The sequence below is a fragment of the Carcharodon carcharias genome, chromosome 1, assembly GCF_017639515.1.
Source record: "Carcharodon carcharias isolate sCarCar2 chromosome 1, sCarCar2.pri, whole genome shotgun sequence".
Lineage (NCBI taxonomy): Eukaryota > Metazoa > Chordata > Chondrichthyes > Lamniformes > Lamnidae > Carcharodon > Carcharodon carcharias.
In genome coordinates, this window is record NC_054467.1 from 17,581,098 (window position 1) to 17,597,513 (window position 16,416).

The following is a 16,416-nucleotide window of genomic DNA, read 5'->3' on the forward strand; positions in this document are numbered from 1 at the left end:
GCAATGTCACATGATTATCAGCACCAAGCTCCCTTGCGAAGCCCACACCATCCTGACTTTGGGATATATCGCCAATCCTTCATTGTCACTGCTCGATGTGCTGAGTTTCCTACCTAACACCATTGGGGTGGCACCATCACCACAATGGACTGCAGTGGTTCAGAAAGAAGGTCTGCCTTCGAGGGTAACTAGTAATGGATAATAAATGCCACCCTTGCCAGTTACAGTTACAGTTAGAACAAAGTAAGGCACAACTCACTTGGGACAGAACAGTTTCTTCAGGAAGTGTCTTTCTTCATCTCTCCCCATTCTTCTGGTGAATTTCATTTATTTTAACGTATAACGCCTATTGTCCACATGGATCAAAGAAGCAGATTCAATTAACTCCCCAGATGTTGGACTTTTCAAAAATTGCCGAATTAGAATTTGCAGCTTTATTTTTAAATTTTGCTTTTGGGTAGAACTAAGCTTAAGGATTAAGGAAAGGTTGCTGTTTAGTTGGAGAAGTTTCCAGCAAACCAGCAGAGGAACTGTGAGTTTTGTTCTGCTGAGAAATAGGCTTAATAATCTGGTCTTAGGGAAAGGGCGGTTTGTACACATAATGGACTGACCTTCCAAGATGGCTGCATCAACAGGTATTATTGGGAGTCAGGGAGAGTACAGCCATGACCAGGAGTCTTTCAGTATGTATGTGGGGCAGCGTGGGATGGTTTTCACTGCTGATAATATCCTCAAAGATCCTGATAATCCAGCTGCTAATCAGGCAGTGGAGAAAAGGAAAAGGGCCCAGAAGTGTTTGAACCGTTCAAGAATTTGCTTGCCCCCGCTAAGCCAAAAGTCACGCCATGGTCGGACATTTTGTGTAAGTTAGAGCAGCACTACAGCGCCAAGCCACTGGAGATTGTGCAAAGCTATTGGATTGGAGCAAGGAATCAGTTGCCCAGTGAGCACATTGGAGAGTTTGTACGATACAAAGACAGCTGTCTATCCATTGTAATTCTAGAGAATCTCAAGAGAGAGCATTGCAGGACAGATTTGTGTTCAGTTGAAAAAGTGGAGGCATTCGCAGTAAGTTGCCAACATCGCTAAAGTTCACTTTCGACAGAGCTTCCCAAACAGCATTGTCCATGGGCATGGTGGAACGTGACTCGAGAGAAATCAGAGTTGACAACTGCCATTCATCTGCTGAAGTTAATAAGCTCTGGCTGAGTAAGCTGAAGGCCCCAACGAAGGCAGTTAGTAGTAGCAGAGGCACGGCAGAGTTCTGCTGCTGCTGCTTGGGCCAACGCTGGGGGGGCAAAATTGTCCATTTGTGAAAACAGAGAGCTGCAAGGCATGTCGAAAGAATGTAAATGGAGAAAACACACTGGCTGGGAGGAAAAGGCAGTCACTGCATATGATTGTCGAACAGCAGCAGGTCAATAAGGGGTTGGTTGAGGCACATACGATCCAAAGCTCAAGGAGGCCCAGTGGAAATTCGCAGGGGATCATAATCCAAGTAGCGTTGGATGGAGCTCCGATAAATATGGGGAGGCGATGGCATAGTGGAATTGTCACTGGGCTAGTATTCCAGAGACCCAGGGTAAAGCTCTGGGGACCTGGCTTCAGATCCCAACATGGCAGATGGTGAAATTTAATTCAATAAAAATCTGGAATTGAAAAGTCTGACGATGACCACAAAATCATTGCCAATTGTAGTAAAAACCCGTCTTTAGGGGAAGGAAATCTGCTGTCCTTACCTGGCCTAAATGTGACTCTAGATCCACAGCAATGTGGTTGACTCTTAAATGAACAAGGGCAATTAGGGATGGGCAATAAATGCTGGCCTAGCCAACGATGCCCACACCCCACGAACAAATTTAAAAAAAACATTGAGGTTGACACGGGTGCATCTGTCAGCAGGATTCCTGAATCGCTATATCATGAAAAGTTGAGTCAGCATCAACTGGAGAAATCTAGCTCAGAATTACAAAATTACGGAGCAGAGAAAATTGCCATAACGGGAAGTATGTCAGTTCTGGTTACATACAAGGAGCAATGTGCAAAATTGCCCATCACTGTGTAGTGAAGGATGAAAAACCAGCTTTGTTAAGAAGAAACTGGTTAACAGCACTTAAATTAAACAGAAGCTAGCTCTTCCGCGTGGAAACGAAATTCACAACAACGTGATCGCCAAGTACTCAGCTGTTTGGTGAAACTGGTGACCCGATTCAAGGATATAAGGTGTGGGTTCAGAGGAATCAGTTTACTGTAGGCCCTGTCCAGTGCCCAATGCTCTAAGGGAGAAAGTAGAGCAAGACCTGAAAAGACTTGAGACTGAGAACATTTCCTCTAAAGTAGAACAGAGTAACTGGGTTACACCCATACTGGTAGCACCAAAATCAGACAGTGGTGTAAGAACATGAGGGGATTATAAGGTAACCATAATTCAGGTACTGGAATGAAATCCACCTGATACTTTGCCAAACATGTTCACAATGTTATCAGGAGGCCAGATTTCTTTAAAGTTCGATCTGACAAATGCCTATCTGCAACTTGAGTTGGATGATGACTATTAATGCACACATGGGACAGAATTTTATGCTCCTCCACTGGTGGAGTGGGGGCTGGGGTGGGGGGGGTGCATAAAATTGAAGGGGTGGGATTCCGTCAGGGATCCTGCCCACCCTGACCATGCAGCGATTTTACACTGGGGCGGGCCTGCCCTTGCCCCAGTTGAGGTCTTTAAGTGTCCCATTATTGGCCACTTAAGGGGAGGTTCGCTCCCAGCCTCAATTTTTAGGCTGGTGGGAGGGTTGAACCTTGCTTGGGGCAAAGCCAAAAATCAACAGAATTATATCCCTGGTGGGAGGGGGTGCAAGTTGGGTGGACCCCACCCCCTTAAGGTCCAATGGCCTCCAGACCTCTCTCTCCAGACACCCCAATCGCCCCCTTCGTGCCCCGCCCCACGCCCCCAGGTCTTCTCAACATTCCCTGCCCTGAGGCACCTTGACCTTACCTGGGCCTCCAGTACCCAGGCTGTCTCAGGCGTCCTCCTGCATTTCTTCCTCTGTCCAGCGGCTCTCTAAGACGGGACTTCCTCCCGAGTGAGGGGCGGAAGTCCCGCCTGCTGCCACTTAACGCTCATTCGAGCGTGAAATGGCTGCGAGGCAGTCGGAGTCAGTGGGGATGTGTTCATGGGCTGCCATTTGGTGTTCGTCAGGCGCTGGAATTTTCCAAGGGTTGATGAATCAAATTTTGCAAGGAATCGAGGGAGCATTGTGAGATTTGGACAATGTTCTTATATCAGGTTCAAAAAGGCAGACCCCATGATGACAGGCTGAAAAAGGTGCTCCAACATTTGGAAAAGCATGGAGTTCGGTTGATGGTACATAAATTAGAAACGTATTAAAGTTCTGTACAGTATTTGGAACACAGATTAGACAAAGATGGGTTGCATCCTACAAAGAGTAAGGTTGAAGCAATAAGAAATACGCCTCATCCTCCGAATATCTCTGAGCTCAGTTCTTTTTTTGGGCTTATTGAGTTATGATGTTAAATTCATGCCAAATTTGGCAAGCCTATTGCATCAATTGAATGAGCTCTTGACGAAGGGTGTTCCATGGAATTGGACAAGGGAGTGTGACAAGTTGTGTAAAAGTAAATTGGTAGATGCTACAATGCTTGTACATTACGATGTTTCGAAAAAGACTAAGCCTGTGTGTGATGCCTCTCCATACGGAGCAGGTGCTGTGATCTCTCATGTATTGGACAATTGAACCATAGAACCACAGAAAAGTTACAGCACAGAAGGAGGCCATTCGGCCCATCTTGTCCATGCCAGCCCGGTGCCCTTTCTAATCTCACCTTCCTGCACCCGACCCATAGCCCTGCAGTTTACAGCACTTTAGGTGCAGATCCAGGTACTTCTTAAAATAGATTAAAGTTTCTGCCTCTACCACCAACTTGGGCAGCGAATTCCAGACACCCACTACCCTCTGCATAAAAACGTTCTTCCTCATGTCCCCCCTACACCTTCTGCCACTTATCTTGAATCTATGTCCCCTGGTTCTAGAATTCTCCATCAGGGGAAACAATTTTATCCTGTCCACTCTATCTATTCCCCTCATAATTTTGTACACCTCAATCAAGTCACATCTCAGCCTTCATTGTTCTAGGGAAAATAACCCCAACCTATCCAATTTCTCCACATAGCTACACTTTTCTAACCCTGGCAACATTCTTGTAAAGCTCCTCTGCACTCTCTCCAGAGCTATTACATCCTTCCTGTAATGTGGTGACCAGAACTGCACACAATATTCCAGTTGTGGCCTCACCAGTGTTTTATACAATTCCAAAATTATATCCTTACTTTTATATTCTATACCTCTGCCAATGAAGGACAGCATTCCATATGCCTTCTTTACAACCTTGTCTTGAACTGCTGCCTTCAGGGACCTGAGTACTTGTACGCCAAGATCTCTCACTTCATCTACCCCTCTTAGTATATTCCCATTTATTTTGTAATCCCTGTAACTGTTTGACCTCCCTAAATGTATGACCTCACACTTCTCTATGTTAAAATCCATCTGCCACTTTACCGCCCACTCCACCAACCCATCTATATCATTTTGGAGATTATGGCTATCCTTTACACTATCCACTACTCGGCCAATCTTTGTGTCATCTGCAAATTTCTCAATCGTGCCCCCCCACGTTCACGTTCAAATCATGATGAGACATTGATTGCATTTGCCTCACGCACCCTCAGTGTCTGTCAGCGGAATTATGCTCGGATAGAACGGGAAGCATTGTCTTTGATTTTTGGAGTAAGAAAATTTCATAAATACTTGAATGGTGGTAGTTCCGCGATCAAAAATGATCATGAGACACTGACGGCTATTTTGAATCCAAAATCTCCAGTACCCACTTTAGCTGCAACCCGAAACTAGAGATGGGCTATCAGTATGACATTAAGTACAGATGATCAGAAGATCATTGTAATACTGATCGGATGTCTAGTTACCATCCCCATTGCAGGTAGAGCCCAACAGGAAAGATGTGTTTCCCTTTTCATATGCAGATGAGTTGCCAGGTGATATTGCTGGAACAACTCATACAGACCCTATATTGGCAAGGGTGTAGGACTATATCGCTAACAAGTGGCCAAAGCAGATACTGGATTTAGACATCAGGCATTTTATTATGTGTAGGAATGAGTTATCTGTTGTGTCATGAATAATGTATAATTTTAAGTTGAATTTATGGCCTGAATTTTTTTGGATGGTGGGGAGGGGCGCAAAGAGGGCAATCTGGGTGTTGGGGGAGAGGACGGAGGAGGAGAGAGGCCCAGTGCCACCGGACCTTAAGTTGGGGGGAAGAATGGGGGCACCTGAAGTCAGATAGAAGCTTTCAATGGAGGTGTCCTCCCTCCACTCTCCAGCTGAGATCTAAGCCCGTTCATTTTCGGGCTTCCCCCAGGCCATGTAAGTCCTCCGGCCAGCCTGTTCCGCCCAGCCACTTAAGGGTCTCAATTGAGGTAAGGGCAGGCATCCCATCCGAGGCCTTGTCCACTCCAGCGTAAAATCACTGCGAGGTTGAGACAGGTGGGTATCCACAGAGAATCCCGATCATTCAATTTCACGCTTCCCCCACCTAAAAACCCTCCATAGCATGAAATCAAGGCCTCTATATATATATATATATATATATATATATATATATAAATAATGTGTATGTGTGTGTGTTAAGAAAGGTTTAAAAGATGGTTTTACTTTCATTTAGGTTTTGCTTCTGAACCTTGGTGCCTGGGTATCTGGATAGACTTGTCACTATAAGGTTTCAGGTCTTTTGGGTATTAGTATATGTACATTTTTAAAGAGCTATTACAACCCCTGAGTGAAAGAAATGGGTTAAAAGGGGTTGAAAATTCAGATTTTGGAAACAAACCACAATGTAGAAAAGCTTTACTGTTGACTAGCAACAGTGATCCAAAGACACAGAGACAGAAAAAGAAAAAGTGGAGAGAGAGAGAGTTCAGTGTGTGTGTCAGAGAGAGAAGACAGGGTTTAAGCTCTCTGGGAAGGAAAAGTACAAGGCTATTGGGACAGTAGTTAACTGAACACTCAGTTGTAGGACTCAGTAAAGTGATCAGTTTAGCAGAAGTGCTACTGGAAGACTGAGTTTAGGAAACTCATTTGCTTGCTCTGCAGTTGAAGAAACAGTGAGTTTAGGGTGTGATTTGTGTGTGTCTCAGGGAGAGATATGAGTTGAGTGAGAAACATCAAGTGAACGCTCAGGAATTCACCTGAAGAAAACCGTTTGTAACTGTGCCAGTCCCAAGCAAGAGGCCTCTGTGTCAAGCTGGTGGTAACTCTTCATTAGTTTTTGCATCTGTGAATAGTGGGAATTTGAATCGTCTTCTTGTGTTTCTATTGAGATCTTTTCAACCTTTGTGACTGGTGTGATATAGTTCGCTTTTCTTGTTTTAATAAATATTTTATTCTTTGTATTAAAGTTCATCAGCAGACTCCTGTGAGTTTGCTCAGTAACTCTCCTCCGCAGTTTAGGATCTATCAAGCCAGGCTTCACTCTGGGATCTCAGCCAGTGTGAAATCGGGGTCGGGGCCTGATTGCAGGTGGCAGTCAGTTTCGCGACCAGTCCCGGGTCCTCCTGCCATGCCCACCCGACGAGGTAAAAATTCTGCCCCATGTGTGCGCTCCAGTGCTTTCTGTTCTGAAAAAATATCACATTGCTTTCACTCAGGGACTGGGCCACAGGTCAGTGTCCATAGTTTCTCCCATTCAGTTCCCAGCCATTGACAAAGTTTGTTCAATCTGCGGGATTGGAGCTTGGAACAAGCGAGGAAGACGCATGTTTCAGGCAAGCAATCAATGGTGCAGAAATAGCCGTCTCCCATGCCGACGTTATCAGGGTTCAGCTATCGGTGTCAAACCAACAAACCATAAACACGGAGCCAATCCTGTATAATGTGCAAAGACACTTAGTAAAGTGCCAGCAATCTCTCATACATCTGCATACCATTTGTAGACCCCATAATTCCTAATACTTAAAATCCAATGTTGGTTTCTACTTCATACATTTTTTAGCCAAGCAGTTTTTTTTTAATGCATGTCTGATATGGGACCATCCAGTATACTTATCATGATTTACCTAATAGTTTACAGTAGACGGAGGGGTTTGTAATTATCTGGTCTATGTTGAGTTTTATTACTGTATTTTGTAGATGGGATACAAATGTCTCAGTGAAGGAAGGTGACCATTATCAACAGTGCCTCAGACATTGGCAAATGAATTACTCTGTAAATACAGGATGCATGCAGCCTATGCTCTCAACGTTTAGATTATAACCTTAAGTGTAAGTGCCTTAGACAACAATACCTCATACTCTGCAGTGCCTTCAACATCGCAAAATCTCCTAAGGAGCTTCACAGATTTTGGAGGAAAAACAGGCATGAGCCAAAGAGTGAAGTGAATAAAAGCTCGGGATCCAGGTGGGTTTTAAGCCAGGTCTTATAAGAGGAGAAGAGGTGAAGAGGCAGAAGCATATAGAAAGAAAGTTCCAGAATGTGGGGCCTAGGTGGCTGGAGGCTGGAAGGGAGAGGGGATGTGAAGCGGCCAGAGTCTCAAGAACAAAGAGGTCAGTGAGGATTGTAGGGCTTGGAGGAGTTGTAGTGGTAAAAGGCTACAGAGGGGTTTGCTCACAAGGATGAGAATTTTAAATCTGAGGCATTGGGACACCTGGAACCACTGCAACTCAGTAGGGGCAAGGACAGAGAAGCAAGACTTAGTGAGGGGTAGGATAGGGGCAGTAGAGTGTTTTAGATGCACTGAACTTTATGGGGTAGGGAGGGGGGGGTGGAGAGGGAAAGTCCAACCAGGAAAGTATTGGAATAGTCAAGTCTGGCAGTGACAAAGACAGGGGTAAGAACCACAACAACAGAGGGTCTGTGGTAGGGGTGGTGATGGACAATGTTACAGAGGTGGAAGCAGGTGGTCTTTGTGACATAGAGGATATGGGGTCAGAAATTCAGCTCAAAATTGAACAAGGCGTTTAGGTTACAGAGTCTGATGCAGCCTCAGACAGTGACCAAAGGGGGAGATGAGCATGGTGGCAAAGGCTGAAAATGTTGGTTTCAGCCTTCCTAATGGTTGGGCATGGGACAAGTAAACTGACAGCAGAAAGGGAATGGAGATATCAAGGGGTATGATGGAGAAGTACAGTTGGGTGTCATCAATATACATGTGGAAACTGACCTCACGGCAATGGAGGTTATTGCTTAGGGGCAGCAGGTAGTTGAGGAAGAGGAGTGGGCATAAGAATTGAGCCTGGAAGTTTTGATATTACATAAGAACATAAGAAATAAGAACAAATCCCTCGAACCTGCTCCCCCATTCACTAATATCATGGTTCATCGTTGACCTCAACTATACTTTCTTACCCTATCACCATTACTCTTGACTCCCTTAGTGTCAAAAAAAACTCTCAATTTCAGTCTTCAACATACTCAATAATTAAACATTCACAACCTGCTGGGGTGGAGAATCTCAAAGAGTTACAACTCTCAGCCTTAAACATGTTACAAATGCTGGACTTCACAAGACAGTTATGTTTTAAAACATCCCCTTTAACTTAATGTAAAATTGCGAACTCTGGAAGATCCAAGCTTGGGGACATGCATATTTAGTCTGGCTGTGATGGAGTGAAACTCAAACAGAAACCTAATGAAATTAAGTGACAGTTTTCACATCTTTCCACAACAGTAAAGGGACAGCTGCTTTTATAAAACACAGACCAAGAAAAAAGGTAGATGCTGCTGTGGAGAAGCAAGATGAGAACTTACATTCTGTATGAAAGGAAGGGGACAGAACCAATTGGATTTTTGGAGACTTGAAAAACAAAGAATCACTGAGGGGGTCCCTTGCTGGTGAAGTTACATCTGGAAGATTCAGGCTAAGTGGAACAACTCTTGAGGGACATTGGATGTTCAGCCTAGTATAGAAGGGAACAATGAGCTTGCTGGAGAGCCACAAGCAACATTGGATTTGTTCTGGTACTACTACACATCTGTCAGAAGTGCAGTGCACAATGAAAGGGGTTTAAGACACATCTCAATTGAGTTCATTAGTTAATGCAAAAGTACCTCTTCTTGAGTTTAGTGTACTAGTTGCTAGTTAATTCATGTTTGATGTTTGTTGATTTTCATTTGTTTGTTACAGTAAGAGTCTTAAGATGTGAAATCTTGTCCTTCAGTTATTTCCGTTGGTCATGTGGGAAATTTATCTCTTTTTAAAAGTTATCGGTCTCCGCAGGGATCATAACAAATGGACAACCCCTTTTCTTAAAACCATGACCTCTGGTTCTAGAGTCTCCAGCCAGGAAAAACAGCTTGTATGGGATTGGAAAGAGAAGCTATTCTGGAGATGCTTTGGCTCCAACTGGACAGACAGGAGTGGGATCAAGCAAGGGCAGTCCCAGCAAGCTAATCAATAGAGGAAAGATGTTGAAGGGCGATGATGAGATCACTGTCAAACGTTGAAGTTTGGCAGTTCAGCAATGGCCTTTTATTTATAGATAAATAAGAAACTATATGAACAGTTGGGAGGCACTTGTTATAGCCAAATATTTTTGTCATTAAGGTATTGAAATGTTGTAAGGTTTACCATTGGGTTGAATCCACTTAAGAATCTACATCTCAAAATTTACCCAGTGAAAAGACTGCTTACCTCTCCACTACCTCCTGAGGGATGGTTTTAATCGAAGCACTGACCAGAGAATTGGGAGCACATAAATTCTCCACGTGTGGGGGGAGGAAGAGCTGAAGGAAAATCTAAAACCATAAGGCAGGATAAATGGAGAGTACAATCATGCCCTGGATTGTTACCAGTGCGAGATTGTGGTTTTGTGAATGTGAACATCAAGCACGTACTGTGGCTGTTTCAGATTGCAGATTCTCATTACCGTGACACATTTTGAATAAGGCTTTGGACAGAGAAAGTTGTGAGACGCCAGCACACTGTTCTGTAAACATCAGAAGGAATGAAGGCAGCTTCAAACAACATCAAATAAAACATGGAGTGCAACTCTGAAACTCTGAAGCAGGGGTTTGCCTCAGAGTTGCTCCTCTTGCTCCTAGACATATAAATGTGGTTCTCACTGCATTCCCAGTGAAGTTACAGTCACAGCAAGGGTGCAGCTTAGAGGAAATCCCCAGCCACAGGTTTTATTCAGTTTCTTTCTTTTGCCAGCTTTGGCTATCACAGACACCATGATCAATGTGTGGCTTGGAGCTGCAGTGAGCCTGGGTTTGATTTCATTGTACATTGAAAGGAGGTGGCATGGCCTCTTGATACTGTGACACATCTTGAATAGGACATTGGGCAGAGAGAATTGTGAGACCCCAGCGCACTGCCCTCTAAACATCAGCAGGCGTGAAACTCAGGAGATTTATCAACATCAAATCGAACACGGAGCTCCATTCTTGAAACACCAAGGCAGGGATTTGCCACAGAGCTACTGCTCCTAGATGTGGAGTTCCCATTGCACTCCCAGTGAAGTTACAGTCATAGAGAGGTTGCAGCTTAGAGGAAAGAGTTTATGCAACCTCCTCACTGCACATAGTATTCGGCAGTGTTAAAATAACCTGTTTTCTTACCTGAGCAAACCCTGTCCTGATGTATTTTCTCATTAATTTACTCCAAACACCTTTGTTTTTCCCTCCTGAAGGTCATTTGACTCCTTGGCGGGAAAAATTACACAAGTGTCAGCCCTGCTAGTGTAATTTGCTCCAGGGGTCAATCTCAACATGTTCAGACTCAAAAGCTAATGTTGGTGGGTTACTCATTAGATGGTGCATCACAGGCATCGTAACTGGTGCTTAACCCTCCAATAGACCACGCTTACCTGGACATATATTCAAGTATGGATTTTACTTCAATCATTTGCTCTGTACCAAAGTAAACCACAGTGAGGTGGACTCTCCCGTCCAGTCGAATACACACCTCCCTGCAACACACATATGGAAAGGAGTCACCTTCAGCTCAACATGCACATGGTTTGTAGTCACCCTACTGCATGCAAAGTATAAAAACGCGTTCAAAATACCAAAAGTTACATTCAAAATCAAAATACTGTAGATGATGAAATCTGCAGTCTGAATTAAAAACAGAAATGCAGGAAATACTCAACACGTCAGTCAGCATCTGTGGAGAGAAACACAAATATTATTCTGGGTTGGTGATGGCCCTTCATCAGAACCAATATCTTCGCTTCGAGAAAGCATACAACTCAACTCAAATTGAACCTATTAAGTGTCATACGTTGGGAGTGGCTTAGTTGGCACCTCTCCTGTCTCTGATTCGTAAGATTTTGAGTCCAATCCCCACTCCAGATTGACACTTTAGCAAAGCAGGGTTGGACATGTTGTCTTTTGAATGAGACATTAAATTGCAGCCACATGCCCTCTTAGTTTGGGATGAAAATTCCACAGCCTTCCTTGAAGAACATTAAGGGAGTTATCACTGGTGTCCTGGCTAATATTTATCCCTTAATCACTATGTCAATAAAATAAGTTATCAAGTCATTATTATATTACCATTGCACTGTAATGCATAAACTGGCTGCTGCATTTCCTACGCTAAAACAGTGATATACGAACATACGAATTAGGAGCAGAGTAGGCCACTCAGCCCATCGAGCCTGCTCTGCCATTCAATAAGATCACCGCTGATCTGAATGTAACTTCAACCCCACATTCCTGCCTACCCCTGATAACCTTTCACCCCTTTGTTAATCAATAGTCTATCCAGCTCTGCCTTAAAAATATTCAAAGGCTCTGCTTCCACCGCCTTTTGAGGAAGAGCGTTCCAAAGACTCACAACTCTGAGAGAAAAAGTTTCTCCTTATCTCTGCCTTGAACACTTTATCAAATGCCTTCTGGGAATCTAAGTACAGTACGTATCCCGGTTCCCCAGTGACAATATTTCATTGGTTGTAAAGTGATTTTGGGAAATTCTGAGGTTGGAAAGGTGCTATATAAATGCAAATCCGTCCCTCTAACAGAAGACCATAACTGAAAAAATGGCGTTTTTTAAAAAAATGTTGAACAAGTTTCCGAATACCAACCATAATTCTATCTAATCAAATCGTGTCTTATTTTGAGACATGTTTTGTTTGAGTTGCAGGTTCCAGATCCAGGAATGTGTGACCTCGATTACAGGAAGGAGACTGATTCCAAACCAGGCTGTAGGTTTCTCGGTCATCTTCGCTATAGGCTAAATACCACTATATATACAAAAATGCATGCACAATAGGGTTGACAGCATTTTGCGTTTGGCCACATCAAATGTATTTCTGAAGGAAAGACAGGTGGCATTATCCAGGCACCGGGTACAGACATTCAATTACTGAGGGGGTAGCGAGAAAGGTATTCAGTTATTGGAGGGGTTACAAAGCAGGACCATATGACTGATCCTAGGATTTAAGAGAATGACGTATGGGGGAAGATTGACTATCCTGGGAACATGATAGGTATGTTTAAAATGATGAAAGGTTTGGATAAATTGGACCCATAAAGTTCGTCTGCCATGTATAGAACTTAAGCACAAGGGGTCATATTTACAAATTAAGGAAACAAATGAAAATGTGAAATGAAGGAGGAAGTCCTTTACTAAAAGGGTGCTGAATATGTGGAACCAATTACTGACACTGGCGGTAGACAAATAAGGAATGGACTTCAAGGAAGAATTAGACACGTTCTTGTCAACAAATGGGATTAAACATGTTGCCGAGCGAACACTGTGGATAGGTGAGCTAGACCAGGCCAAAGGTTTTCTCCTACCTGAAACTGTGACAGGGGCGGTATCTTGTTGAGGAGTTGGGGGTCTCGCCTGCTGGGAGAGCCTGCCGAACCACACGCCAATCAGCAGTGGCGAGATGAGCGGTGGGCCTTCCCCTGGAACGAAGACCCTGGGGGCAGAAGACTCACCTATTGAGAGCTGCTAGCCAATCAGAGGCCGGCAGCTCTTGTACTCAGCAGCGCCACATGGGAGGCCATGGCTGCTGCCGGAAGGACAGGCACTGGAATCTCAGGATCACATAGGGAAATAATGTGGTGGGGGGTGGGGGGAGGGGGGGGTGTGGGGGTTGGTTTGTGGGGTAGAGATCATGGGGAAAGGGGTGTAGAGATGTCAGCAGCGAGGGCAGTGGGGAGGTGGCTCTCAGCAAGCCCCTCCTTCCCAATATCCAGTCCCTCGATCAGGCACTGAGTGCCATTGAATGAGGGACCACCCCCCAGAGGTGATAAGCTGGCCGTACGGTTTTACCTTTCATGCACGCCACATGGCGACAGGCCTGCCTGCCGCTGGGTTAATACCAGTGGTGGCGGGATGAGGCCCTTAAGTGGTCATTAATTGGGGCAGCAAGGTTGACCATGGACCTTCCGCCCAGGACTTAATTCAAGCAGAGGTGTGAAGGTAGTGGGGTTTTGGTAAACCATCATCCCACCTAAGTAAATGCCCTGCTTGCCTCCAAGCTCGCCACCAGTGAGAGCACAAATTCTGGCCTGCGTGACTAAATCCAAGATAAAAACAGAAAATGGTGGGCATGCACATCAGGTCTGTCAGCAGCTGAAAGGAAAGGGGAAAGTGAATGGTTTTTTTGTCTGGACCTTCATCTGAACCAGAATCTGTTAGATAAGTAAACTCCTTTAATAGATGTTAGCCCATCTTTTGGCATCTACCACAACAGGTTATGCGTTCCCATCACTGTTTGTTTTGATTATTGGAAAACCATTTTATTTATAATGAAAAACCATTTAATTTTAAAATGACTCAGCCACCACCACATTGCTGTAAAATCTTTAACACTTAATCCAAGTAGCCAAGAAATCAAAGGATATAATTTGAAACCAAGGAAGAAATTGTCATCGGATCCACTAGAAATATCATCCAAAGGCTGTTTCCAGTTAAATGACCTTTGTAGCCAGACTATCTTAAACAAGGCTGATAAACTGCAGACATGAACTACCACATGGGATTATGATATAGTGTCACCAGTAGCAGAAAAGGACAGGGAAATAATTACGGGGAAAACAGATTACATCGAATGTACAACACAAAAATGGGCTATTCCTGCCAACTAGTGTATGTTTCTTTCTCCTCAAGTGTTAATCCAGCTTCCCCTTAAACACACCTAGGCTATTCTCCTCAACTACTCCATGGGGTAGTGAGTTCCACATTCTAACCATTCTCTGTGCCACACCACTGAATAGAAAAGTGAAAACAATCTCTCCAGGCTCCATCAGACCCCATGTGAAAGCAGCTTGAAGGGAGGAAGGTTGACCCAAGATATGCACTGTGATTATTATTCGTTTTCCTTTGATGTAGTTAGTGGAACCGGTCTAAAATGGAACCCTAATCTGACTCGAGATCAGATGTTGCCTTCTAAATATTTTTCAGTGAAGGCTGATTTCGGAAGGAATGGATTGAAATGGTGGAGCTTTAACAGAGCCTCACATGCTGACTGTGTAGATGAGCCACATTTAGACATGCTGACAGGTATGTGATCCATTTCGTTTCACCAAGAACCAATTTATTTCCTCTCCAATAACCTGTGGATGTAGGGATGTGTTGCTAAACACGTTCTTCAATTATGGCACAAGCAGTGATGGGTATCAAACCAACCCACAAGCAGGCTGTTTTTATGATGATACCATAAATATCCCTTGGTTAGCACTCTCCCTTATTTTCTAAGTAGGTGCCATGATGCAATTAGCAAACAGCTAATTTAACAGATTCAAAGGAAATCTCCACTTTGTCTGCAAGGAACTGGGAGAGCGAGACACGGATGAGAAGTGAGTGAGGTTGCAAGGAAGCGAGGGAGACAAGATGAGAGAATAGAGAGAGAGGGAGAGGGAATGAAAGAGAGAGAGGGACGGACAGAAAAAGAGCTGGCAAGTCAGCATGGGGAATAGAATACCTTTGTCTACCAGTGATTGACAGCTTCCTACCCAAAGAGTTAACTGCAATTCAAAAATATCACATGTTCCTTCAAACAGGAAAGAGAAGAAAAGATTGGTCTCGCAAATTCAGCAGCACCTTTCTGTCTAAAGCCAAATATTCAATTAACAATCAACAAAAACACCAAAAAAAAACCGTGTGATAAATTTTACTGAAGGTTTAACATTTCAGTCCACGCTTCTCCCAAAGGTGCTGACTCTTTGCTGGAGTCCGATTCATTTGTATTGCCAGCATAAAGGGGTAAATTATGAGGACAGGTTGCATAAACTTGGCTTGTATTCCTGACTTTAGAAGATTGAAAGGAGATCTAACTGAGCTGTTGAAAATATTGAAGGAATTTAATCCTCTCACAGGAGAGACCAAAACAAAAGGGTTACAATTCTAAAATGAGATAGAGCCCAGGGATATAAGACTGAAATCAGGAAGCAGTCTTTCACACAATGGATAGTACAAATCTGGAATTGCCTCCCTCAAAAGATTGTGGATGCTGGAGTCAAGTGAATATTTTAAGACTGAGATTAATAGATTTCTGTTAGGTCAGGGTATCAAAGGATGTGGTGCAAGGTGGGTAAATTGAATTATCAAGGGTATCAACAGGTTATCAATGGTGTTGGTGGATTAGTCAGAGTGCTCACAGGTTAGCAAGGACACTGGAGAGTTACCAACGGCACTGGCGGGTATTGGCACTGATGAAGTATTAAGCGATGGCAGGTATTCAAGAGCTACAGTGGGTTATTAGAGTGAGGGTGGGCTAATCGAGAGAGATGGAGCATTATTGTGTGAGGGTGGGTTAGCAAGAGCGATGGAGCTTTATTGTGTGAGGGTGGTTGGCGAGATCGATGTAGCATTATTGTAAGTAATGGTGGGTTATCGAGAGCAATGGAGCATTATTGTGTGAGTGATGGTGGGTTAGCGAAAGCAATGGAGTATTATTGTGAGTGAGGGTGGGTTAGCAAGAACGATGGAGCATTATTCTGAGTGAGGGCGGGTTAATGAGAGAGATGGAGCATTATTGTGAGTAATGGCGGGTTATGAAGAGTAGGACGTAACACAGCTGGGCCTGATTCCTGTCCTCTCTGGATATGAACTTTCCCATAGGGTCACTGGGTAACAATCAGTAGCATTTCCCTCCAAGGCGCCAGGATACCGAGACCAAACATAGTAACCTATACCGTCACCCGAGTGACCTTCTCATCACTACAGCAATTACTCCTGAATCCTCCAGGGATTGCTTACTAACTCCTAAAACATGATGAAAAGCTGATTGATTTGTACTGCTAGATGCAATATCAACACAGAATAAAGTATCTTGTTGCATTCTGTTTGGTTTGTAGACACAATGGAACAGTTAACTGTGATGCAGATTGGCTGCATCCTACATTCATGAACAGAATGAA

The 16,416-nt window shown here is 43.9% G+C and overlaps 1 protein-coding gene across 1 annotated transcript in view; it reads right to left on the reverse strand.

The window, feature by feature from the left end:
• The window catches only part of LOC121279291 (chondroitin sulfate N-acetylgalactosaminyltransferase 1-like), a 153,726-nt gene that overhangs the window by 14,722 nt on the left and 122,588 nt on the right, over positions 1-16,416 (reverse strand). Inside the window, exon 4 of the mRNA XM_041190427.1 lies at positions 10,905-11,006. Within this exon, the coding sequence (XP_041046361.1) occupies positions 10,905-11,006 (102 nt within the window). The remainder of the gene's footprint in view (positions 1-10,904; positions 11,007-16,416) is intronic.